A 27,588-nucleotide genomic window follows, 5' to 3' on the forward strand; every position below is an offset into this window, starting at 1 on the left:
GGTCTGATGTTACCACTGACCGCTTAGAAGGACCACTCAGGGTCAACAAATGAGAAGTCCTGGATGGGGTTGGCATCAGGTGGAGAGTTGTTTCTTTCTGGGGTGTTCAGGAAGGACAAGGATAAGGGCTGGCTTAAGGCGGAGTAGTTGTTTTGGCCCAACCGCGGGAGGAAAGGTGGTTCTGCGGTCTTGTTCTCAATCTTCTCCCAGTTAATTCCTCGATAAAATGGGTGCTGCCGCACATTTCCATGCCATCCTAGACGCTGTTGCCAGTCCTTGCAGAAAAACCTTTGGAGAATGTCCTTTGCCTCTTTAGTAAGTTGCTTGGGGTAGGTGGGCTCATCCGATTGGACTTTCAGTACATATTCGGTTTTAGTTTTGACACCGCTGAATGGATATTTGTTGGTAAAAAGTCGATAGAGGATTACACCAAACGCCCACCAGTCGACAGCCAGGCCATAGGGGTCTCTCCTTAACATTTCTGGTGCCATATAATAAATTGTTCCACCCCATCCAGTGGTCGTTTGGTCTCCAAAGATGTTTTCTGCAGCCATTCCAAAATCACAAATACGTACGTGGCCCTGGCGGTCAATGATGATGTTATTTGTTTTTAAATCATTGTGGATCACCCCCAGTTGATGTAAGTACTGAATGCCACAAATGATTTCTGCCGTACATATAGTTGTTGTTCTTAAGTCCAAGGGTCCAGTTGCCTCCAGCATCTGCTCCAGGTCGCCGCCAGTGAGATGTTCCATCACAAAGAAGCAATGAGTTTGCGTTTGGAATCCAGCGTATGCATGGCAGAGATACGGGTTGCCAGATGTTCGTCGCAGTACTCTCTGCTCCCTGAGTACGGCCGCCACCTTCGTATTGGCAATGGCTTTGACAGCCACGGTGGTATTTTTGCTTTTGAGTGATGCCAGGAGGACTGTCCCGAATGCCCCTCGACCAAGTTCCTGGTGGAATCGGAAGTGTGACAGTCCAAGGGGCACGATGACAGAGGGTAATTCGGCTGGTTCATTCTCCTCACATTTTTTTTTGTTTTTCCTTTCCTCCTCCTCTTCCTTCTCCACACTTTCTATCTTTCGCTTACCTCCTGTTCTCGCTGGACGCTCGGCATATACTCGGCCTTTGCCGGACAGGCCTCCATGGTGACTTGATCTCTGAAGCTGCCTTGAGAGCTCGTCCTTTGCATCTCTCTCATGTTGATCCTTGCAGAAGCTTTTATGGTGTTCTTGTTCTCTTTTATTGCTTCTTTTATCTGGTCTTCCTCTGTCACTCTCTACACTCTCCCTTTTCCGCTTCTTATCATTTTTGGCATACCCCTTGCTCCCAGCCGGGGCGGGTATCTCTATGGTCCGGCCAGATGTTGTGCTGCTATACTCACTCCTTCTGCTACCTGTCTCACTCAGGTTCCCCATTCCCAATTCCCCAAAACCCAACGAAATATTTCGTAAAAATGCGCTCTCCTAGGACAGTATCCAATATGGAGTCAGAGACGTTGTGGGTGTGTTCCATGTTTATATAGCTTCGTGATGTCATAAGTATTAATAATGTCATAGTAGAACATCCAATGAGATGAGAGATATGCTGGGTGTGTCCCATGTTTATAGAATGCAGTGATGTCACGGCCTTGTAAATGTACTTTACATTTTATTTAAAGAGACATACGGCTCTTTCTTTCTACTAGTTTTTTATGACAAGGAACTTGTAACATGTTCATCAATAACACATTCTTCACCACTTTCTGCAGCCACAGAGTGAGTTCTCTTAGTGACTGGCAATTCCCATCAGCACATCATGGCAGTAGCCGAACACAGGCTGCCATAAACATCGCCAGTATACTGCGGGGACGTGGCTGGAAACTAGGAATTCCAAATTATTGAGCAATTCCAATGATAAATTTGGGAAACCGGATTAATGTTATGTAAATAATAAAGCATTACATGGCGCCCATTGAAATCTTTAGATATACACACACACCATTTACACACTATATACACACACACACACCACACATAAACATCACATATATAGATACATATACCACATATACACACACACCACATATACATAGTTTTTCCAGGGGCACTTTGATTATGAAGATTAGGTTGGGCTTTGCTGGGGCCTGGCTTGCCATGGTGCGGGTTTTACCAGACAACACATCTTTTTCCCTTATATTCCCAGTATACTGACCTTACTATATATACTGTACTGTCCTCACTCTAAGGTCCAGACAGTGAGGACAGTGTATACAGTGATGACAGTATACGGGGAATATAGTGTATAGGGCTGGGCAATTAATCAGGAATTTTTTTTTAATTCAGCGTATCTTGTGCATTTTTGAGGTTTTTTCAGTTCAGTTTTTTTTCACGGTCTCAAGTTTATCTGTGTCCTCAAGACGCAGATACAGTTGAATCCAATGTTAGAGCAGGCATCACTGCCTCGCTCCTGTCTGTACCAAGCTGTGAGCTGCTCGGCGCAGACAGGTGTGAAGACGTCTCTGCCTCCCACCCGCCTATTTGTACTGAGCTGTGAGCGGCTTGACACAGACAGGTACAAGGCAGTGACGTCATCGCACCTGTCTGCACCGAGCCACACAGACCGAAGGGGCAGATGGATCTCTTCCACTCAGCGTTGGGACAGGGTTAGGTGAGTATGCATATTAGTATTTTTATTAGGCACTATTGGGGCTCTGTGGAGAGCAGCTGTGGGGCATTATATTGCGAGGGGACAGCTATGGGGGGCTTTATACTGTGTGGAGGGCAGCTATATTGGCATTATACTGTGTGGGCGCAGTTATGAGGGCATTATACCGTGTGGGGGCAGCTATGGGGCATTATACCGTGTGGGGGGCAGCTATGGAGCATTATACTGTGTGGGGGCAGCTATAGGGGCAATATAATGTGTGGGGAGCATTATGGGGCATTAAACTGTGTGGGGGCAATATAGTGTGTGGGGGTAGTTATAGGGGCAATATACTGTGTGGGGGCAGCTATGGGGCATTATGATGTGTGGGGAGCACTATGGGGCAATTTACTATGTGGGGGCAGTGTCAGGATATATTGTATACAGTAGTATACAGCAGGCTCAGGGGATATATATTAATTCAATGGCATAGCATGCAAATAGGGGGCGTGGCATGTAAAAGAGGTGTAGTCTAAATAATCATTAATTTATCGTAATCGAGGTTACATGTTCAATTAATTGTGATTTTGATTAAGGTCATAATCGCCCATCTCTAGTTTATGCAATGAAGATAACTTTGTTGAGACGAGTCTACAATAATCACAGGAGTCCTTAAAGGGAATGTGTCGCTAGAACAATATATATATTTTTTTAGTTAAACTGTTAGTATATAAATGATTACACATTGTTCTAATTTTTTTAATTTTTTCACAAGTCAGGAAATATTATAAATTAGCTTCTAATTTATAACATTTCCATGTGCTGGTCACTAGAGGGAGCAATTCTCAAAATTGCAGCATTGGCATGTGGTAAAGCAACCTCATTGCTTTATGCTGCAAAATTGGAAAAGACACACTCGCTCTAGCGTCCTCACACAATCCCCCCTCCTTTATCCTGGCTAGTGCCAGGAGAAGGAGGTGGTTGAATGTTCAAACCTCCTACACTGTGTGCCGCCATTTTTTGAGCGAATGCACAGTGTAGGAGGATTATATACAGTGGTAATCACACAGTATAACACGAACATAATACACACATCACATACACAAACATAACTTACCTACTCCTGTCGCTGCCGCTCCCGCCGCTCCCTCCGCTCCTAGTCCTTGCCTCTGAACATATGGACAGAAGCCGCGACCGGAAGTAGTCATCTTACTGTCCGGCCGCGGCTTCCGGTCCACATGAAAATGGCGCCGGATTTCGCTCTGCCGAAGATCTTCCTTTTGGACTGTGTGGGAGCGGCGCATGCGCCGTTCCCACACAGACGGCGTGCACTATAGTGAATGGAACGGCTCCCGTTCGCATTCTCTATGGGGATGTATGTGCCGTATTCCATCTCTGTATGTGTCGTCAATCGACACATACAGAGATGAAAAAACAAAAATGGCAGCCCCATAGAGAAGTAAAAGAAAGAAAAAAGTACAACACAAAAACCCAAATAAATAAAATGTACTTTAATGACATAATAAAAGCAATAACATATAAAACATTTTTTTTTCGTGACACCTTCCCTTTAAGGGTTCACACACACACAAGTGCCCCCTCATTACCGCGCTTACTCACCGTTGATATACGGTATGGTTCCAGCGGGAGTAGCGACCTGTACTTTAGCTGCAATGTACATGTAATTGACAGGGTGACTTACACTGGATCCATATAGATAGACGCAATAGATCAGAACACAGCTCACAGGTTACATCATGGGTGGCAAGCTTTACCGGGACAACTATTTGCCAGGATTCTGCACAAAAAGGAACAGTCCCAGCAATATATGGGACTCTTGGCAAATATAATATATATACACACACAGGTGTGAGGTATGAACGTAACACCCCTATGTTTGAAGTGTTGCGCGTTGCTTTTTCCCCTTTTTAGAGAAATATTGGTGTTGCGCCTTAGTAGGAAAATGTTGGTGCGGTTTCTTTTACAGGACTATGAGTTAGGCCGAGATAAGACCATACAAGAAAGTTATTATGTGTTCAGACGGTGCAGAATTCGCCTCCATAAGTGTAACTGTTCTCTTTATGTCAAGTCTTTAGGCCGCTTATAAGTAACTTAGAAGATATTCATATATGTTAATATATATTGTTATATCGGGGAAGTTGGTGGCGGTTGTCATAACTGGGCGATGCAGCAACATGGCAGTGGGGTTATTTTATCCTGGGCACCATGTGGCTGGGGAGCCCTGTGATGACACAGGACGCAGCAATGTTGTAGTTACACTCGAGCGTAGGGGATTGGATTTCTTGGAGTCTATTTAGAGACGTCCTCTTCCTGCCCGAATGTTGTTTTCGAGTGATGCAGGCCGGCGTGTGAGGAAAACCCATGTGTAGCCGAGTTCCTTCACATGACTTGAGTAAGTAGAGTCGTCTATTACGTTACCCCAACCATTTGTTAAACTCCCTAAACTCTTACTGATTAAATAGAAACAAGGGGACTTTATTGTTAGCCGTTTATTGTTTCAAATTGTACAGAAAATAAATTTTCATTCAATATTTTCAAAACATTAAATAACATAGAATTCCCATAATGGAATTCAAAACCACAAAACCCGACCCTATCGGGGTCATAACATTATAAGCATAGCATAAATAATAAGAATAAATAACGGGAAGTCCTTGAAGCTAAAAATTATGTTAGCCAATTCCTTTTTTGAGCCGGCCTCACTTTTTACAAATCTTCACGCATGCTTATCTGGGAGAGAGATTTTGATACTCAATTTTCTATGCTTGATTGGAAACGTGCGCTCTCTTGGGTAAAATAAAAGGTGTCTCATGGTATTAATCACTGGGAGACAGCACAAAAACTGCTCCTTCGTTGGTATTTCACACCAGTTAAATTTGCACAAATAGATAATACCTGTCCTGAGACTTGTTGGAGACAATGCTTTCTTAAAGGCACCTACCTCCATCTGCGGTGGTCCTGGCTGGTAATTAGGCCTTTATGGGAATCGGTCTTTAATTTGATGCATACGGTAACTACTCATTCGATTCCACCAGACCCAGCCTTGGCATTGTGCTTCTTGGGAATGAAACATCTCCCAAAAGATCTGGTAGTGGTCATTAGCCATATAATACTTGCCGTACGACTGATTATTGCCCGGCATTGGAAATTACCTATCACCCACTTGAAACAGGAGGTGATTAATGCAGTGACTCATTCTTAGGAGCAGTTATATTGTGCCAGATTCCCCGGAGGTCATTAAAATATGGCTCTATGGTCACCATGGACCATTTTTTAAGCTATGGTATCTTCATAGTATTTTCTGTTAACTCGTGGTATATTTGTTAGCGTATATATATTTTGTATACTGATTTTATGGAAGATCCTAATTGTCAACTACTATAACCAATTTTGCTTTTTGATCTCTGATACTGATTGTAAAGGATCTGCCAGGCACAGCTTCTGTATCTACGCCCATAGGTAATCAGTCTGCACCTGCTTCTATGTCTGTGAGACTGACTCCTTCTTCCACCACTCAGGATGGCAGGCTTAGGAGTGGGAGAGCCTATCGCAGCCTGGCCAGACGGAGCTAGCTCCCGCCCTCTGTCTATTTATACCTGCCTTTCCTGTTCTTCCTTGCTTGTGATTCTTCTCTCTTGGTTTCCTGGCCCTGCTGCAGCTTCTTGAACTATTTGTCCCTGCTTCGTATTGACCCTGGCTTGCTGACTACTCTCCTGCTCTGCGTTTGGTACCTCGTGCTCTCCTGGTTTGACTCGGCTTGTTCACTACTCTCCTGCTCTGCGTCTGGCACCTCGTACTCTCCTGGTTTGACTCGGCTCGTTTACTACTCTTGTTGCTCACGGTGTTGCCATGGGCAACTGCCCCGTTTCCCTTAGGTTCTGTGTTCCCTTGTCTGTATGTCTGTCGTGCACTTATTGAGTGTAGGGACCGTCGCCCAGTTGTACCCCGTCGCCTAGGGCAGGTCGTTGCAAGTAGGCAGGGACTGAGTGGCGGGTAGATTAGGGCTCACTTGTCTGTTTCCCTACCCCCATCATTACATAATCACAAGCAAGGAGGAACAGGAAAGGCAGGTATAAATAGGCAGAGGGCGGGAGCTAGCTCCGTCTGGCCAGGCTGCGATAGGCTCTCCCACTCCTAAGCCTGCCATCCTGAGTGGTGGAAGATGGAGTCAGTCTCACAGAAAGAGAAGCAGGTGCAGACTGATTACCTATGGGCGTAGATACAGAAGCTGTGCCTGGCAGATCCTTTACACTGATATTGAATGCTGATTTATATCTACATTTCTGTGCTCAGGTACTTTTGTCCTTTTCCCTCCCCTTGCTTTTCCCTTCACCTACCTCCTTCGCTGATTGTTTACATGGTTGTACTTGAAAGTATATTCCATATTGTTTGTTTTTGAAAAATAAATAAAAAAATGTAATTGCAAAAATAAATTATGTTAGCCATCTGCCCACACCACTTTTTTACTTCCAGCCGTAACTCGGCTCGGAGGCACCGAGCACCCCTGCAGATGGCTCTAACCAAAAACCACTTCCAAGGGATAACACCCTAAGAAGCCCTCAAAATTATTTTGGGGGAGGCATACCACTGATGCAACCCCCCACCACTTTTTACTGACCAACTTCAAAGACTCCCCCCGCCATAGCGAAACAGTCCTTGACCACCTCAAGCCTGTGAGTCCCTCCAAACAACAACCGCCCTGTCAACCCCTTCCATAATTGCCAACCACCATAAGTCCATTCCAACCTCATTCAAATGCACACCATCCCCTCTCCAAAAACCGCCTTCATCTGACTCCAGATCCCTGTGTCTGACACAAATTCCGCCATTTCTAGCTACAAAACTGGAAACGGCCCGGTTAACCTTTATTCTGGCCTTATTCAACAGTTCAACACAATGGGCAAGTCGCCAAAGTCGCCTTTGAACAATGTCGGACCACACGGTAACTAGTCCTGGATTCAAAGCCCACAAACAAAGTACATCATGTTTTATATCCTTAACAAGCTCACAGAATGGTCGCAGGCCCAAATTATTACCCCCCAACGTGAAGGACCAGGATATCTGGTACCCGGTCAAACTGCGCGTATGTCTGAAACTCGGGCAAGACCAGTCTTCACAGCATACCTCAAAATCCCGGCCAGTGAAGAACTGCGTTATCCTGAGGAATCCTGAGCTTGCGACTGTCCGGCCGTATATCAGCCCGCAGAGCACCCCAGTACACGTAGGAATGCCCTAATATCCAAACCAAACACGGGTGTGGGCCTGAAAAGAAAATATTCACACACATACAGAAGCAATTATGCCTCAACCTTAAAGAATCATGATATTCCACCTGTAACGTACACCCATCACAGCAAGAGAGAAAATTCACAGCAGGTGTTGGCGAACACATACGAACCAAAGTGCGCCGATTCCCACCGACTGATACCCGTTCCATCCAAACCCCACCGCACTGCTTCGGTCGCTGCACCTATCCGAAAGGATTGAGAAACGTAATTCCCAGGGCTAATGGCGCTCGTAGTCAAACACTTCTTAAAAACAGAGCAAAACTGGAAACGCAAAAGAAAAGTACAGTCTTCGTGTTGAAGCAACACTGATTCCAAATTCCCGCAAGCAATGGACAGGGCACACCGCGATCCCAGGACCATCCTCTCTAACCGCCGGGCACCGCCGTGGCTGAAATTCCTACCAGGCCTAAGCCCCTGGGAAGGAGCATTTCCCCCAGAATCCTGACCTGTAGGGTCCCCACAGCGGCTCCTCCTGCGGCACCAAACCAAAAGCAGGATTACTTAAGGGCCGGCCTCCTGGGGTGAAGTTTTTTGACATGTGACTGCTTCAGCTAATCAAAGGCGGTCACATGGACTACAGTGTCTGCCCAGGAGGCTGGGCTGAGCTCATAACAGAGGGACGTGTCTCCATGACATTGCCCGGTTGTTAAGTATAAACTTTTTTTTATTATTGCTACAGTATTTTCGCAGCACACATGCCGCCCAAAAAACAGCACCACAATTTGGTGTGGTTTTTCGGGCGGAATTCCCTGTGCTTTCTAGGATGGATACACTGTGTACTTTTACGAAGCGTATCTGCCCCGTGTGTTCCTATCCTATTAGCCAGAGCAGAGAGCCGCAACCAAGAGTAACTTTAGCTCTGGAAGACTTGGCCCCTGCCATGTATTAGATGGTCGCCCTTTATTTGAATGGGTATTATCTAGTACAGGGGTCTCAAGCACACGGCCCCTGGGGCTGTCATCTGCGGCCCGCGGGACACAGAGCCGCTAGTATAGGCTCTGCTCCGAGACTCTGGAATTCCCTGTCATCGCTGTCCACATATGAACAGCGATGTCTGGGGCTTCCCCAGAGCCGGAGTCCCGGGCAGAGCGCTATTATAGGCTCTGCTCCGGGACTCTGCAATTACCTGACATCGGTGTCCATGTTTGGACACACGATGTCTGGGCCTTCCCCAGAGCCGGAGTCCCAGGCAGAGCGCTAGTATAGGCTCTGCTCTGGGACACTGGGGAGGCCTCTGACATCGCTGTCCATACATCGACAATGATGTCAGGGGCTTCCCCAGAGCAGGAGTCCCAGTGATTTCAGGAGCACATTTGGAGTCCCAGGATGAGCCTCCTACCGCTCTGCCCGGGACTCCAGCTCTGGGGTTGCCCCTGATATCTCTGTCCATATATGGACAGTGATGTCAGGAGCAGAGATGGAATCCCAGGCAGAGTGCTAGAAGCGGCTCTGCTCCGGGACTCCAGCTCTGGGCAAGCCCCTGACATCACTGTGGCAGCATCATGCGGAGGGCACTGTGGCAGCATCTACAGAGGGCACTGTGGCAGCATCTACGGAGGGCACTGTGGCAGCATCTACAGAGCGCACTGTGGCAGCATCTACAGAGGGCACTGTGGCAGCATCTACGGAGGGCACTGGCAGCATCTACGGAGGGCACTGGCAGCATCTACGGAGGGCACTGGCAGCATCTACGGAGGGCACTGTGGCAGCATCTATGGAGGGCACTGTGGCAGCATCTACAGAGGACACTGTGGCAGCATCTACAGAGGGCACTGTGGCAGTATCTACAGAGGAAACTGGCATTATCTAGGGGTGTGTTACATTATCTACAGAGGGCACACTGTTGCATTATCTACAGAGGACACTCTGGCAGCATCTACAGAGGGCACTGTGGCAGTATCTACAGAGGAAACTGGCATTATCTAGGGGTGTGTTGCATTATCTACAAATGGCACACTGTTGCATTATCTACAGAGGGCACTGTGGCAGCATCTACAGAGGGCTCTGTGTCAGCATCTACAGAGGGCACTGTGGCAGCATCTACAGAGGACTCTGTGGCAGCATCTACGGAGGGCACTGTGGCAGCATCTACAGAGGGCACTGTGGCAGCATCTACAGAGGACACTGTGGCAGCATCTACGGAGGGCACTGTGGCAGCATCTACGGAGGGCACTGTCAGCATCTACGGAGAGCACTGTGGCAGCATCTACGGAGTACACTGTGGCAGCATCTATGGAGGGCACTGTGGCAGCATCTACAGAGGGAACTGTGGCAGCATCCACAGAGGACACTGTGGCAGAATCTACAGAGGGCACTGTGGCAGTATCTACAGAGGAAACTGGCATTATCTAGGGGTGTGTTGCATTATCTACAGAGGGCACACTGTTGCATTATCTACAAAGGGCACACTGTTGCATTATCTACAGAGGGCACTGTGGCAACATCTACATAGGGCTCTGTGTCAGCATCTACAGAGGACTCTGTCAGCATCTACAGAGGGCACTGTGGCAGCATCTACAGAGGACTCTGTGTCAGCATCTACAGAGGGCTCTGGCAGCATCTACAGAGGGCACTGTGGCAGCATCTACAGAGGGCACTGTGGCAGCATCTACAGAGGGCACTGTGGCAGCATCTACAGAGGGCACTGTGGCAGCATCTACAGAGGGCACTGTGGCACTATCTAAAAGGGGGATGCCCAATCTTGACATGTGTGTCTTCCAAACGCTGCTAACTGAGCCGCCGCCTGCATTTAGCGACACTTAAACTGGAAAACTGGATTGTTGAAATAAGCACGTGGAGAAATATCTCAAATTTTAAACCTAGTGGTATTATTATAGTAATATAGTGTTATAGTAGTTCAAATAACTAATTAACAATAATTTTGTATTGTATCAAATTTGAAAGTAATACGGCCCGTCAACTTCCCATTTTTTCTATATGTGGCCCACTTACCCGGCCGAGTTTGAAACCCCTGATCTAGTACTACATTTCCACTGCTGGCGAAATGTGCGTCTGCTGCCAGACCCATAGTGATCAAATCATGATCGTTACAATCAAAATACCACGGGCAAGTCAACAAGTGCAATGTTACTTAAAGCAGATTTGTCACTAATATTGTAGGTGCAGGTTTGGTGTGTCATATCAACTATTTTTGTAAAATATCATTAAAAGTAATACGCCTGATTTATAGGCAGCGATATCTAATGAGTGTGGCACTGCCACACACCTTCCTGAGGACTGGGTGACTGCAGCCTTTATATTAATGTGGATTTGCTTAGGAGTCTGCCGACAGGAGCAGTAATTGGGCGACTAGTAAAAAAAAAAACACAAAAAAGTTAACAAATAGAAGAGATTTATGATGGCATCTAATCTGATTACAGCTCTTTTTTCTCTAAAGCTGGTTGTAAAAATTGACCAACACCATCATAATGGCCTCAGATGCTCTGACGTAGATGACTTAGTGGAAACTATTGCCCCCGGAGTGCCAACTGGACATCAGCTGCTCACCAATGGCAGGAAGACTAATAGTTTACACTTCTCCACCCGCATTACTCTTTTGAAGTCCTGTTTCAGGGAAGTCACAGGGACAAGGTAATTTCCTAAAGCAGTCCTATCCTTGTTACCTTTAAATGTTTTTGTAAAATGCAAAAAATTACCTCTAGGTGTCACTGCTGCTATTGTAACTTTCAGCAGTTGACCAAAACTTTTCTAGATAGAATATATAAACATATCTACAGTATAAGTGGGGTCTGAACAATGAATGCGTACATGTATTTGGATGAAACAAATAGAAAGGGGTCATATTTTTCCAATTAGGAATGTTTTTTGAGTAATACAATTAGCTTTAAGCGTATTTAAAAACAGCGTCTCCATCTATGACACCTGGCTTGTAGTGCTCATGAACTTGATTGATTTGCTTTGTTGCCCCTATTGTTTTCACTGCTGATCAGCTGAATGTAGCGGAGACTGCAGTGTGATTGGCAGTTTTGTTATGAGGTCACGGTTTTTGTTGGTGTCCTGTCATGACAGATCACTGCACACACTCCTCAGCGCTGTATATTGTATATTTGTCATTATTTTTGTTGATCAAAAAGTAACGGTCATTTCCAAAAACTTTTGACATGTCAAAGTGACACGTCAGAAATTTTAATCGGTGGTAGTCCAGGTGCTGAGACCCCCACCGATCTCTAAAACGAAGAGGCAGATATGCTCGTCTGAGGGCTGTGCCCCTTCTGCTGTAATGGTATAACAACGGCTCTTCTCGGAAAGACAGTTAGCTGAAGAAGCTTCAGCTAACCCTGCCTCTATGAGGATAGCTGTAGTTATACCATTACAGCAGAAGGGGTACAGCGCTCAGTTGAGCCCTTATACCCTTCACTTTAGCGATTGGTGGGGGTCTCCGCACCCAGAATTCCTATCTACAAAACTTCTGATATATCACTATAGAAAAAGGAAAGTGAGGCAGCACAACCAAATAGATGAAAAAATGATCCGGTTTAATTCCACATACATTTTAGCTCAGTGTGAGCCTTTCTCAAGCATCACACTAAACAGGGTCATTTTTTCATTTATTTGGTTGTGCTGCCTCACTTTCCTTTTTCTTTTTTGAAGGGTCAATGGACTGTGACCCAGGAGGCGATTACCCACCCAATTTATTTGTCCAGCGCTGCTGATCTCTATCTGATGTCACTATATGTCAAAAGTTTTATGAAATGTCACTCTTTAAGATTTATTTACTAGAAATTATAAGGGATTGTACAGGATTAGAAAAACACGTCTGCTGTCTTCCACACCGGTGTCACGGTTATGGGGTATGTGGTCCGACTAGGCCGCTCCGACGTAGCAGCTGGTCAAACTATAGTCAATAAGTCTCTAGGACAAGACTACCTAGATAGATGATTTGGCCGATACTCGGCACAGATGACAATTTTTAAAGTCCAGGGTGTATAGGGATTGGCTGGGGAACTTTGCACTTTACAGGACTCAGAAGGGAGCTGCAGCCGTGTGTGCCATGTGTGTGCCATTGTGTGTGCCGTGTGTGCCAGCGTCTCTGGGGAGGGAGACGCCAGCATAAAGAGATTCCTGCGGACTGCGAGATAGCTGGAGACATACACATCCTGATGGCAGGGAATATACTTATTATTCAGCATGCCACAATTCTTGGTCCAGACTGGACTACATCTTTCTAAGCTCACATTTATTGCAAAATCTAGAGCTGGCTGACATTACGGACTTGATCATATCTGATCATACCCCTGTGTGTTTACTTTTGGCCGATACTTATCCAAAAGGAGGAGATTTTATGTGGAGATTTCCAACCTTTCTAACAACGGATGATGGATTTAAGGACATCCTGAAAGGTTGGTGGCTGGAATATGAAAATGAGAATGCAGCCCACAAAGCAGATCAGGTCTTGTTTTGGGAAACAGCTAAAGCAGTCCTGCGGGGGAGGCTCATCGGTTATGTCTCATACAAAAAAAAACAGACATATCAGAAATACAGGGAATATGGCGATGGGCTTAGAAAAGCTTACTCTCTCTTCCTGACAGATCCGTCATCAGATAATAAACACAAGTGGGTAACAGCCAAACGAAACTTCGAAGAATGGCTAGACAAGAAAGAAAGATTTGGTAGATCAATTTACGAGGCCAAGTTGTTTCGCTTTGGAAATAAAGCAGGGAAGCTGCTGGCAGGGCTTTCAAGAGGATATCGCCCAAGGACACATATAACAAAGTTGGCAGATCACACAGGGCATTTACACACTGACCCTAGGAAAATAAATGACACTTTAAGATCTTTTTATCAGAAATTGTACGAGACAGATCTGTCAGTAGAAGACACAAGGGGGAGCCAGTTCCTCTCAAATTTAGATCTACCTAATGTGACATCGGAGCAACTAGAAAATCTGAATGCTCTGATAACGGTAGAAGAGCTGCAAAAAACTATAAAAGGCTTATCAAATGGGAAGGCCCCGGGGCCTGATGGATACCCGGCTGAATTTTATAAAATATTGTTAGAACAATTAACCCCAACTTTATTGGCCTACTTCAATTCATTATTACAGGGTGCCGACATACCAGCAGCGGCAAATACTGCATACATAAAAGTCATACCCAAGGCAGGAAAGGACCTCACACAACCAGGATCGTATAGACCAATTTCACTAATAAACCAAGATCTGAAACTGATATCCAAGATCATGGCGGATCGACTTGCAGCTCTGATGCCCCAGCTGGTGGGATCATCCCAGGTGGGATTTATTAAGGGAAGAGCTGCGGTGACTAACATTAGGAAGGTTTTAGGTGTCATGGATGAGATCAAGGCTTGGCCATCGCCATCCAGCCATCCAGCGTTAGTGATGCTAGACGCTGAAAAGGCATTTGATAATGTTGAGTGGCGATGGCTGAACAAGGTGCTAGACAAATTTAATCTAAAAGGTAGTTTCCGAATGTACTTAAAAGCACTGTATAATACTCCCACGGCAGCGGTGTGCACGCCGGGATTTCGATCCCAAACTTTCACATTACACAAGGGAACACGTCAGGGATGCCCTCTGTCACCCCTACTTTTTGACCTGGCGTTAGAACCATTAATACGTGAGTTAGAACGGGAGGATCTGTTTACTGGTATAGCAATAGGGAGAAAAGAAGTGAAAACCGCAGTTTTCGCGGATGACATACTACTCTTTCTCTCGCATCCAGCACAACATTTACAGGGAATCTTTGAATTGTTTCAACATTACAGATCCTTTACGGGATTCAAGATAAACCCAAATAAATGTGAAATACTGAGCTTGTCCGCGTATAATCTCTCTAGGGATCGAGAAATCCAGGAAATAGGCATTAAGGTAGCAAAGAATCACATCACATACTTAGGGATTCAGATAGGGAAATCAACAGGATCCCTTTATAAATTAAATTTTGAACCGTTGTTTTGTAAAATAAAAGGAGAACTGGAGAGATGGGTGACACTACCGCTTTCAATGTTTGGGAGATGCCATTTGGTTAAAATGATATCTTTTGCAAGATTATTATACCCACTACAAACTATACCTGTTCTCTTGAAACATACAGATGTTAAAAATTTTAATACTGCTATCTCAAAATTTATATGGCGAAATAAACGTCCTCGCATATCCTTAGCTAAGCTACATGGCTATCATTGGCAAGGGGGTTTAAATATTCCGCATCTGAGGGGATATAATGTGGCCAGTCTCTTCCGGCATGTCTTAGATTGGATGCACCACACTGAGCATTATTCAAATTGGGCACTGGAAAGTGCGCTAGCAGGAAAATATGATCTCACCGCATTACTACACACCAAGCTAGCATCTCTCCCGAGTCATGTGAAGGGCTCTTTACTATTGAGGGACACCATTATGTGTTGGAAGGAAGTGAGGAAAAAGTCAGGGTTATCATTCCAACTCTCCAAGCATCTGCCACTGTGGTCTCATATAGATTTTGTGGCCGGAAGTTCCAGCTCCCTTTTCACCACGTGGAAACAACAGGGGATACAGACAGTAGGTCACGTTTTGCATGCCACAGAACCTAGATTAAAAACTTTGCCTGAGTTGGTGGGAGAGTTTGGGATATCACCGTGCCATTTCTTACAGTATCTGCAAGTGAAGTCCTTCTGTACTAAATTAGTAAGAAACCTGGAACCAGAAATTGTAGATAATTCCTTTGATGTGATCATAGGAGAAGGAACACATAGGAAGTCGTTGTCAGAACTTTATAAAACAATTAAAGATTTATACACAAAAATAAGCCCGGGGAATCATTTCCCTTACTGGAGACGCATACTGAACATACCAGACATAAATACTTCCATCTTGAAAGGGTGGGAGTTGGTCCGAAAACATGTAGTAAATGAGGTGTGGAGGGAATCACAATTCAAACTAATGTATGCGGCCATTTACGCTTTTAATATACCGCCCAATGTAGACAATCTCGACAGACTGCAAGCATGTCCGAAATGTAACCAACCACGCACAGATTTATATCATAGCATATGGTCATGCCCGGAGACCCAGCGATACTGGAAAATAGTATTAGACTACATACAAACGCTATGGGGGACTGCACTCCCAATGGATCCTATGAAAATTCTCTTTCACCAAGCGAACTCAACTGACAAGGTGGGAGAGGGACATCCCCCCCTGGTACATATCATACTTATCATAGCTAAGAGGTGTTTGTTGAGACAATGGCTGGAATCAGACATACCGACTCTAACACAAATAACACAACAAATGAGAATTTGTCTGTTTTCAGACAGGATAGAAGCAGCAAAGCACAAAGGGGAAAGGACAGCAGGCTTTTTTAGGAAATGGAAGCCCTTCCTTGAACAATTACCAGATGCGGAGATTGGGGAGGTAGTAAATAGCTTTAAGTACACAAAGTGGTATCTCACGGAAGATCTAAAAGGGACTTTGGGCAAATTAAAAAGGGTTTAACGAAGATAGGTCTTGGCACTTAAATAAGGTAAACTAAGGATAACAAGTCAAAAGACTATGGTATCAGAGAGGGGAAGTTTCACAATGGCAAAATGGAGTTTTGGACAGACGGGAAACTGCACAGTAGATCATTGCTATGAGTTGTATTAAAAAAGACCTTGCTTTTGTTTCTACTTAATGCTATCCAATGTAAAATGTCTGTTTTTGATAAATGTATTTGTTGTTGATCTGTTGTAATTTGGTATGTTTGAAAAAATAAAAAAATTGTTTTTCAAAAAAAAAAAAAAGAGTAAAAGGATTTGGAAATTATTTTTTGCAACACACAGAGATTTTGATCACCGAAAAACAGCGTTCTAAACCAGGGGTCATTTCAGTCACTGTACTGCAATAAATGACTGCAAGCATAAGGTTTGGCGGGTTTGTGGGTACGGCTGCTGAAAACCCATCAACCGGCTGACGCGGAGGGCTGCCACACATTTCTGTAGTATTACACTGCTCTCATTCAATGCAATAGGCGACCATGTATCACATGGTTGTGCGGGGTCCTCCCCAGTAACTCTCTACCATGACTAAAAAGACATGGAGAGGGGTCGTCCTGCATTCATGTGTTACTCCTCTGCACCCTCTTATTGCTAACTTACAGACAGTAGAAGAGAGGACAGAGGGAAAAAAAGTACAACATGACTGCAGGATCAGACTACACAGGATGTTTGTAGTCTGTAGCCTTGGACACACATTGGTCTGCAGGGGAGCTGTGTATACAAAAGGTGGATTGTGGAAAAGTTGCGTCGTTTTTTTTAAAAATTTAGATGCATTGATAAAATAACAAAAGAATGTTCTTGGGTCATTATCTAGTCAGACTATCACTGTCTACAGTCAGATCGTTATAGCTATGGCCTGAATGAATGAAGTCGTCTTAATAAAAGCACGGTTAGTGTTGGAGTATTGAATAGCAGACATTTTATCGACAAAATCACGTTTAATGTACAAGAGGATAAATAACGGCAATAATTCGCTCAATAAATAATAACTTCTCTCTGGCAAATTCCCCCCTTGGATTATATTTCTTTACAATTATTGAGTTTTTTCTGAGTAGCTGGAGACAGAACATCCGAAAAAAGATGCAGACTAGAAAGGGTGTCTAAAGTCCAATACACAGTCCAATATGAGGATCAGGCCAAGGGTCTCCTAAAGATGAGTATTGTACCCGTGTTTAACTATCCATATTCCAGGGTTACAAATGGACTCCCTGCAGTTCTACTTAACCAGACTTACAACACATTAGGGATTCATGGTGCTAATGGAACTGTGGGGGGGGGGGGGGGGTCCAGTTGTTAAATCTGGACTATGGATAGTTAAACATAGGTGCAATACGTCCATCTGAATGAGGCTTTAGATTGACAGCATTTCTGACCATCTATTGTACATGGAGTAAATCTCCGTCTTTGCTTTCTTTCCAGATCTGGGGGTCCAAGGATGGGTAGATGCCAGGGTCTAGTTGAATTTCATGTACAATAACCCTCTCCAACCTGTACAAACCCATAGGGCATTTAAAACTTGCAAATTAAAGTGCAAGATAGAGAAAAAAAAACAAAACCTTAGCACCGTAGTGGGAAGAGACTTTGTGAGGCACTGCATATTCCTATAGACTTTAACCTATTAGGGACTGTACATTTTATATACAGAAGGTGTGAACGGTCTGCAGAATAATAATAAACCGGCTTTGATGGTGTCCATGGCAGTGCCTGCAGGTGAGAGCAAGAAGAGGGCGGAGTCAGTGCTAGATCACCACGTATAATGCGGTAATAAGGCTCCACATGAGATCTATATACAGGAATAACCGTAGTCTCTAATCAAGATAAAGTCTCTGCAGGAATGATCGGTATCTATTAGTCTGGAATGTCACAAAGACTTATAGATTCTGAAGAAATTCAACTGAACATCTTTACGTGGTTTCATTCCAAGGTCTTGCACCAGGACACAGTCCAGTAGGTGCCGCACACCATACAAGTGTCTCTCTCCCTGTACATAGTGTCTTATGTGTGGCGTCTCTTCCTCACTGCTGCCACCTGTCCTCTCCAGGCTCCGGTGTCTGTTTCCGGAGATTTTGCCTCATACAGCGGGGGCAGCTTGTAGAGTTGTCATAATAGCAGTCCCTGGGATAGAAAATAAAATAAGCAAAAAAAGTAGTATTATATTTTATAGCTTCTCTAGAAGATTACCTGTACATAAAACGTAGACGCAGAACAAACAGGAGGCAAATTCATGCAGCCTGAAAACTGACAGAAAATGAGATCTGACGATCAGAGGTAAAAATGAAGCATTCACCATCATAAAAATCCCATCTGAATCAATTTTGGGATGTTCAGATACAATGACCAGTGTGAACAGAGCCTTAGCATGGTGTAAAGAATCTCACCTGTGGAACACGGCAGCACAATCCTGGCACACAGATGTGTGACTATCAAATGGGAACAAAATGTCTCCTTCCTTGCACAGTTCACACACAAAGCCCTTAGCCTGGCAGCGCTGCAAATATAAAGATTACACATGAACACAGCAGCACACTCACATCATTTTAAGCAACATCTTTAGATGCGGAAGAGCTAAACCAGTGGTCATCAACCTTCAGCACTCTAGCTATTGTAAAACTACAACTCTCAGCATGCAGTGACAGCTAAAAGGCTTTATTATTCCAGCCAAAGGATGTCAGGGCATGCTGGAAATTGTAGTTTTACAACAGCTGGAGTACCAAAGGTTGCGGACCCCTGATCCAAACCTCCCCCAGAGTATCGAGATAGATGATAAATGTTAGGCAGGTGCGAGCCCGCCAAGATAGGCCGGGTGAGGAGAAGTTGTATGGAACAGTGGCTGAGCATGTGTTAATGTGTTACTCCATACAACTCTATGGAAGATAGTAAAACAGCGGAGGGAGCACATTTCAGCAATTGTCGGGGTCCCAGCAAGTGGGACCCTCACCGTTCTAACATTTATCATCTATACTATAGATAGGTGATACATTTTATTAGTGGGAATATCCCACTAAAGGGTTATTCCCATCTCAAGTGAATCCACTATTTCTGACAATGTAGGGGCCACATCGCTGTTTTTCAAATGAAAGGAGTTGTGCTGAAGTTCCCTTCGCAGCGGCAGGCCGGGAGCGCCGCTGTGAAGGGATATCGTTAAAAGGGATGCAGCACTAAACCAGCGCCGCAGCCCCTTTATACTCATAATCGGCAGGGACCCACACCTATCAGAAAGTAACGGCTTATCCTAATGATTTGCCATTATTTCATAAGATGAGAAAACCCCTTTAAGGATATGTAAATCTGGCCACTTCTAGTTTAGAAACTGATGATGTTCATCTCAGAAGAAATAATTGAAGTCATAAGAAAAAAATAAATAAAATCCAACCTGTCTAATTCATTTAACCTCAACATCAGGTTGGGTGCGGATCTGGTAGTTTAAAGGGTAACTAATCTTTTAAAAAAAACTTTTGACATGTCATAGTGACCTGTCAGAAGGTTTGATCGGTGGGGGTCCGAGCACTGAGACCTCCACCGATCGCTAAACCTAAGCGGCAGAAGTACTCCGGTAATCGAAAGATTTTTCACATTTTTGTTTCACTTTGAGACCAACCTCAAAAAACTACATTTTATTGGCCTACCCACCTCACAGTCCAGCTTAATGTGCTTGGCAAACATGGTGTGTATGTCTGTGAGGGAGGCACCCAGCCGTCCGCTGCTAACATCCAGAAGATCCTGCAGGGAATACATGTCATCGTTCTCCACAAAATGCTGGCGATCCTGTAGCTGTACAAAGAACACATTAACTAACAAAAATCACATCCAATCAGAAGTTATTTGTAGAGTAAATCCAATCCTGACCTGCAGCAGCAATCGGGCCTCCATAGCTTCTTTGCAAGTGATGAAGTACGGCTTCATGAGGAGGATATCCTGACGTAACTTCTAATAAAGAGACAAGACGGCAAAAAAAAACAAAAAAAAAACTTTTACATTCTGTAAATTACATTCATATACAATGCATACCTGGATATAGAAGAAAAAAAATAATATATATAAACTGTATTCAGGGTCTGACCAGCTCTTACCCGAATCTCTACCAGCTCTTCCACATAGTTAAACAGCAAAGGGTTAATTTCCCGCAGCTTGAGCACTGGACGGCCCAGCATCAGGGAAAGATACCGCATACTACAGCGAGACACCTGCAAGTGGAGACCGCATATTAGGTTTAAATTCACTCATCTCGGCCTCCAACGCAAATGCGAAATAGGTCTCGTTCATAAGTCCGTAAACGAAAAAAAAGTCAAAACGAGGGGCTACGATGTTCCGAAAAACCCTTTTGGCACCGCTCAGTGGAAATGCAGTATCCCATGGGGATCCTTCATGTTCTGACATATCAAGATACTTTTAGATGACTTGTCCCTTTATAACGTGGTTAAGTACCCTGACTGGGGACACAACATATGAGGAATGAGCAGGATTCACACATTGTATGGGATATATAGACAACGCTTCTTAGTCCAGACATACTGCAATGGGTATAAAGTCAGTATTGCCCTGATCCATTGTCGCACTTGCTTTACCAGCATTAGGAGATATTTGCTAATTTGTCTGGTAGAAACTTAGAAATGCTGCCCACACACATGGCAGTGGCGCAGCCAAGAACCGATCAGAAAAACACACTGAACCCATGTGCTTCACCTGTACAAAAAAACGCTACGTGAATGGGCAAAACGCTACGTGAATGGGCACCCAAACACCTACAAAGAAAATTTTTTCAACTGATATAACAGATTGGCAGACACTAGATTGATCCAAATGAATGAATTAGCAACATAATTTAAAGCTTACCATCGTTTTATCCATCCTCGACATTGAGACATGGCAGAAGATGGTGTCAGTGGGGGGGCTGTGAGCAGGGACCCCCTCTATTGTGAAAAATGAAGGGTACCCTATTTCCTCATGATTGAGTTAGCTTGATGACATCCATATTACTCAACAGCTATGAAACGTGAACATGCATAAGGCATGGCAGGGCGTCCCAGGACACCAGGAAGTACCAGCTGGCATACTACCATCTATGCTCTTCTGCCATGCCTCAATAACATGGCAAGAGACAGATAAAAATGGCAGCGGAAAGCTCGACTGCGCTATCAAAACAACAGAACCCTGTCACAACGGTGACAAACGGAAACCTTTAGCAACGTTTCCGTCACCATTGAGATCAATGGTAAGGGAAACAGAAGCTTAGGTTTACGTTTGGCTTTCCATTGATGGGCTCCCCCGATGGAAACCTCAGACATAACCCCTCAACAGAAGGGAAACGGTGATGTGAACAGGCCCTTAGGAAACATCAGCACAATCAATACCTGAACAGAGACTACACAAAAAAAAGTCATCAGTTCTACAGACCCCATAATGAAGAATCCCTTTACCTTTTCCACCTGCTCCCTGCACTGAGTGATAAGCTCCACGGTTCTCTCGTATGCAGAATGGATGAGGTCTCTGGCCTCCTGGTCAATAAGCTCTGCAGTCGCTTCACTATAGGGTCTATCCGCAATCATTTCCCCCTGACGTCCCAGGTCAAATGACACTTGACCCAACTTCTTGCTCATTCCAAATGTCACGATCTGTAAAGGACAAACAACGGTAAGTCCTATAGAATTTGATTCATCCACCCTTAATGTGCCCATTATATTCACAATCGATATAAAATGATAAATTCTGTCTTTACCTGTGCGTACGCAGTCTGTGTGACCTTCTTCAGGTCATCCTGTGCTCCGGTTGTAATGCGTCCAAAAAAAATCTGTTCAGCAACACGGCCTCCAAGCATCATGCACATGCGGTCAAATAACTGTTCCTTGGTGTATAGATATTGCTCCTTAGGAAGGTATTGTGCATAACCTAAGCATTTCCCTCGAGGAATGATCGATACCTAGAGATGGAGCGAAGAAGTAAAGAACAATCGGTTTAGCATGTACCCACTAAATAGTGACCACACATGGGAAGACACTTCTTCATAGAGAACAGGGACCCTCCAACAAGACAAGTATTAAATCTGATCTAAATGTCACCTTTAGAAGAGGATCGGCATGCTCCAAGAACCATCCAGCCACTGCATGTCCCGCCTCATGGTACGCCACTGTGCGCTTCTCATCTGGTTGAAGGACCTGAGTCTTCTTCTCCAGTCCTGAAAGCAGACAGATGTATCAATAGTGGTCAGGTTCAGACAACTTTCTAATATATTTTGTGTTTCAATCCTTTTGCCATTTCAAGATTGCTGCTTGTGGTTAGTGGATGGGAATATTCTTGAGGTAGATAGCGGATACCTTTCACAGCTGAAATTTGTTACAACTGTATCAAGTCTAGTCAACTGCTTGGACTCTAGATTTTACCTGCACGGATACAGTATAGCAAACTATCATGACAGGAGAAAGATTTGGAGCTATGCTGCCGATATATTATCTTACAATGGATTGCCTACACTGGTTACAGCTATATTCAATGCTTCCAAAAACATTCAGATCTTGGAAATAGTGAGGAATAGAAACAAAGTATAGAACAAAGTTGCAGGACAAATCCCATACATTGTTCCGCAATCCGTCATTGAGGTAAACACATAAGGGTAAGGCATCTCTAAGCAATGTCTTCATGCAGATAAAGTTATGGTGAGCTCGTGTCCCTAATGCACAGTGCACTACAATACTATACTTGGATTGTGAAATTAAACGGTAACCTCCGATTTTCTCACCTCCAATGACACGTTCAATGGCCTGCTCAAAGTGCTTCTCTAACACATACGCATTCAGGTGTCTTGCTGCGATATTATTTCATGTTTTGGGACTTATATTTTAAAAAGTTTATTTATTATAAAATAATGTGTGTTTCTGTGTATTTTTTTTACTTTTTATTTATTTATCATTAATTTTTTTTACATTCATTTAACTTTTTTTATTTATTTTTTTAATCCCGTAAAGGGATTTATTTTTTTGATTTTTAATTTGTAACTGTAATGTACTGGCATAGATCTATATGCCAGTACATTAGCCTGTTACTGATTGTACACAGGCAGTTGTTAGGGCATACCTGAGTATGTCCTAACAACAGGAAATATGTTTAGACAGCCTCGGGGTCCTTCAATGGACCCTGAGCTGTCTGGCCATACAAGTTATGGGCCTTGATCGCGTCACAGTTATCTTCTGTGACCGCGATCAAGGTGCAGTCCCCCCTCCTTGAACGCCGCAATCAGCTTTCATCGCGGCATTCAAAGGGTTAACGTCGGAGAGAAGATGTTTCTCTTCTCTCCGCTGTCAGAGCGGGGCCGTGGCTGTGTATTACAGCCGTTGCCCCGCTCTCGATCGGCCGCAGAGACGGCTGTCACACAGGACGAGAATGCTCGTCCTAATGCGCCAAGTACCCCGCCGCTCAGGACGAGCATTCTCGTCCTGTGGCGGCAACCAGTTAAAAAGGTCAGCGCCATGACTGGAGCCTAATTATATACAACACTTGGTAAAGAGGAGAAGCATGACACAAAGGATTTGTCAGAGGAGCCGTGTATGAATATAACATAATATTTTCAGTATTGACCCAAAACCAAAAAAAAACCATAAATAACACAAATAAAAAATAGTAAATGAATACAGCGTCCGCAGTAAATTAAGGCCTGTCCTTGGGGCGACAGTCACTGTGGGCCAGCTGTCTACCCCTCCCTCATCGTGATAAGCGTAGAGTATATTTAAGCGATTTGCCATGAGCACCCCAATCCCAGTGGGCCCAGCGCTCCCTGATGCTGACACTAACCCTGCCACCCTTACATACTGAGATCACACCGCCACAATTCAGGACTACGCCCATCAACCGAAACTGGATAAGATACATATCAAGACTGGCATACCGTAACGGCAGAAAAATGCAGCATGGCCTTGTTGTCGTCCTAATTCACACTTTGCATTTTGATTCAGTTATCTTGTAGCCAAAACTCACCCCTCAAAAAATTTATAAAAGGAGGCTCATAAAGCTTTCAGTGACACTTCTCCCGATACATTCCAAAAATGTGCAGAAAAAAAGAGGAATTCCGGTTTCAGCAAATAATGTTTGTTTGTTTTTTGTAGAATTAAAAGTTAGACAATTTTCCAATATAATTTTTGTATTAATTCCTCAAATTTTCAAGATTTCTGCTTGATATTCAGTAGGAACATTCATTATTTACTTCCAGTGGATACAATTCTGCCCATGGTCATGTGAGGGTATGTTCACACGAGGGCGTCCGTTACGGCTGAAATTACGGGGATGTTTCAGCCTGAAAACATCCCCGTAATTTCAGCCGTACTGGCATGTGCAGGCGCTTGAACGCCGCGTCAATTACGGCCGTAATTAGCGCTGCTATTCATTGGAGTCAATGAGTAACGGCTCCAATTACGGCCAAAGAAGTGACAGGTCACTTCTTTGACGCGGGCGTCTATTTACGCGCCGTCATTTGACAGCGGCGCGTAAATATACGCCTCGTGTGAACAGACAAACGTCTGCCCATTGCTTTCAATGGGCAGATGTTTGTCAGCGCTATTGAGGCGCTATTTTCGGACGTAATTCGGGGCAAAAACGCCCGAATTACGTCCGTAAATAGTGCGTGTGAACATACCCTGATGGTCGCACAGGTGCTGGGATCGTTACAAGTCATAGTTCTGATACACATACAGTAAGGCCTGATTTACACGAGCGTGTGCGTTTTGCGCACGCAAAAAACGCGGCGTTTTGCGTGCGCAAAATGCACTTAACAGCTGCGTGTGTCATCAGTGTATGATGCGCGGCTGCGTGATTTTCGCGCAGCCGCCATCATTATGACACTCCGTTTGGATGTTTGTAAACAGAAAAGCACGTGGTGCTTTTCTGTTTACATTCAGAGTTTGACAGCTGTTGCGCGAATCACGCAGTTCGCACGGAAGTGCGACCTGCGTGGTTTTCACGCACCCATTGACTTTAATGGGTGCGTGATGCGCGAAAAACGCTGAAATATAGAACATGTCGTGAGTTTTACGCAGCGCACTCACGCTGCGCTAAACTCACGGAATGTCTGCACTGCCCTATAGAGTAATATAGGTGCGTACGACACGCGTGAAAAGCACGCGCGTATATTACGCTTGTGTAAATGATGCCTAAATGTAACGATCTCAACACCTGTGTGTCCATCACATGACCATGGACAGAATTTTATCCTCTGTAAGTAAACAACGACTGTTCCTACTGAATAACAGCAAGCAGAGGTCTTGAAAACTGTGAGGAATTAATACAGAAAGTTAAATGGAAAATTGTATAACTTTTAAATCTACAAAAAAATAACATTAATTTGCTGACAGTGGACAACCCCTATAAAGTGTGCCTCCACTTGTGATCTCCCGCCCGACCTGAGATGCTCCTGCACGCTAGGCTGTACAGTTGCCATGGCAACCGTACGACACCCAGAGAATATCGTGCACGGGTACAATTCTTTTTAATAGTACCCGTACACGGTATTCTCTGGGTGAGGTACAGTTGCCACGGTAACTGTACCGCCCAGCGTGCAGGAGCATCTCCCCATGCCTGATGTCAGGTCGGGCAAGAGATCATAAGTTGAGGCGCACTGTAATAATATAGAAAACATAGTACATAAAACTTCAACTATAAGAGCCTTGATGCCACAGCAAACACATACACAGATAGAAAATCTGACCTTGTTGCCCATAGCAACCAATCACAGTACAGCTTCCATTTTTCCACAGCAGTTTAAACGAAAGCTGTGATTGGTTGCTATGGACAACAAGACCCACCGTTTTTTTTTATAAACAAGACCCATTGTGAATAACACCCAATATGTCGGATACTATATAGTTAGGGTATGTTCACACAGGCTGTTTTCAGCCGTTTTTCGTGCCGTAAACATCCCAAATAACGGCAGAAAAATCGGAAGCAGAATGCCTACAAACATTTGCCCATTGATTTCAATGGGGAAATACGGCGTTCTGTTCCGATGGGGCTTTTTTTGTGCCTCATTTTCAAACAACGGCTCGTCCAAAGACACCCCGTAAAAAGAAGTGCATGTCACTTCTTGAGCCGTTTTTGGAGCCGTTTTTTGTTGACTCAATAGAAAAACGCAACTGGTTTGATTAAAAAACGGCTGAATATCAGAGGCTTTTTTCCCTTGAAAACCGCTCCGTATTTTCGAACGTTTTTGAGTTTGTGTGTTCACATACCCTTACACCGACGTCGTAGTAACCAAGTGATCATGGATCCAACACTGGAAAAAACATTCTGGGCCTGATGTATAAGACTAGTGCAGACAGTACTTGGGCCAGTTGTCCATAGCAACCAATCATGAGCAGTGCTTTCATTTTTAGGCTGCCATTGAAAACAGCTGGAATCTGGTAGGTTGCTATCGGCAACTGCTGCAATAGGAGAAATAGCAGCAAACAAAAATGTCATTGAGTAAAGCAGAACAAGTTATGCAGGACTGTACCTTTATGGTGACGTTGCTGGACAATGGTGGTAGTGGTGAAGATGATGGTGAAGATGACGATGATGGTGACGCTGCTGAACAATGGTGGTAGTGGTGAAGATGACGATGATGGTGATGGAGAAGATGATGGTGATTGTGATGGAGAAGATGATAAGGTGTTCAATTATGATGGTGGACATGGTGCTGGCTGTGATGCTGCTTCAGATGTTATATATAAAATAATAATACTGGCGATGACAATGCTGATGGCAGGAGGTGCAGATGGTACGATGGTCAGGAGGAGGGAGCGGTCTGATGTTACCGCTGACCGCTTAGAAGGACCACTCAGGGTCAACAAATGAGAAGTCCTGGATGGGGTTGGCATCAGGTGGAGAGTTGTTTCTTTCTGGGGTGTTCAGGAAGGACAAGGATAAGGGCTGGCTTAAGGCGGAGTAGTTGTTTTGGCCCAACCGCGGGAGGAAAGGTGGTTCTGCGGTCTTGTTCTCAATCTTCTCCCAGTTAATTCCTCGATAAAATGGGTGCTGCCGCACATTTCCATGCCATCCTAGACGCTGTTGCCAGTCCTTGCAGAAAAACCTTTGGAGAATGTCCTTTGCCTCTTTAGTAAGTTGCTTGGGGTAGGTGGGCTCATCCGATTGGACTTTCAGTAAATATTTGGTTTTAGTTTTGACACGGCTGAATAGA

At 44.4% G+C, this 27,588-nt stretch overlaps 2 protein-coding genes across 2 annotated transcripts; both read right to left on the reverse strand.

The window, feature by feature from the left end:
- Positions 1–10: 10 nt before the first annotated feature.
- LOC142661218 (protein kinase C delta type-like) lies at positions 11–1,478 on the reverse strand. Its single transcript, XM_075838563.1, has one exon. It carries the CDS (start codon positions 1,419–1,421, stop codon positions 24–26), a length of 1,398 nt encoding a protein of 465 aa, XP_075694678.1. The 5' UTR covers positions 1,422–1,478; the 3' UTR covers positions 11–23.
- A 15,886-nt stretch (positions 1,479–17,364) lies between these two features.
- LOC142661219 (differentially expressed in FDCP 8 homolog) lies at positions 17,365–27,064 on the reverse strand. The gene is made up of 9 exons (XM_075838564.1): positions 26,905–27,064; positions 22,490–22,605; positions 22,150–22,350; positions 21,851–22,045; positions 20,504–20,617; positions 20,280–20,360; positions 20,064–20,204; positions 18,812–18,921; positions 17,365–18,548 (listed from the first exon to the last, which is right to left on the reverse strand). Exons 3-9 carry the CDS (start codon positions 22,255–22,257, stop codon positions 18,449–18,451), a joined length of 849 nt encoding a protein of 282 aa, XP_075694679.1. The 5' UTR covers positions 22,258–22,350; positions 22,490–22,605; positions 26,905–27,064; the 3' UTR covers positions 17,365–18,448.
- Between the last annotated feature and the right edge of the window lie 524 nt (positions 27,065–27,588).

This window comes from Rhinoderma darwinii, chromosome 9 (genome assembly GCF_050947455.1).
Source record: "Rhinoderma darwinii isolate aRhiDar2 chromosome 9, aRhiDar2.hap1, whole genome shotgun sequence".
Classification (NCBI taxonomy): Eukaryota; Metazoa; Chordata; class Amphibia; order Anura; family Rhinodermatidae; genus Rhinoderma; species Rhinoderma darwinii.

Coding starts and splice junctions, on each gene's coding strand:
- LOC142661218 (XM_075838563.1), bottom strand. CDS start 1,421: ATGGGGAACCTGAGTGAGACAGGTAGCAGAAGGAGTGAGTATAGCAGC.
- LOC142661219 (XM_075838564.1), bottom strand. CDS start 22,257: ATGTGCATGATGCTTGGAGGCCGTGTTGCTGAACAGATTTTTTTTGGA. Junction 20,618..21,850: donor GCAGGGAGCAGGTGGAAAAG/GTAAAGGGATTC, acceptor CTCCACTTGCAG/GTGTCTCGCTGTAGTATGCG. Junction 20,205..20,279: donor AGGCCCGATTGCTGCTGCAG/GTCAGGATTGGA, acceptor TTCTTTGTACAG/CTACAGGATCGCCAGCATTT.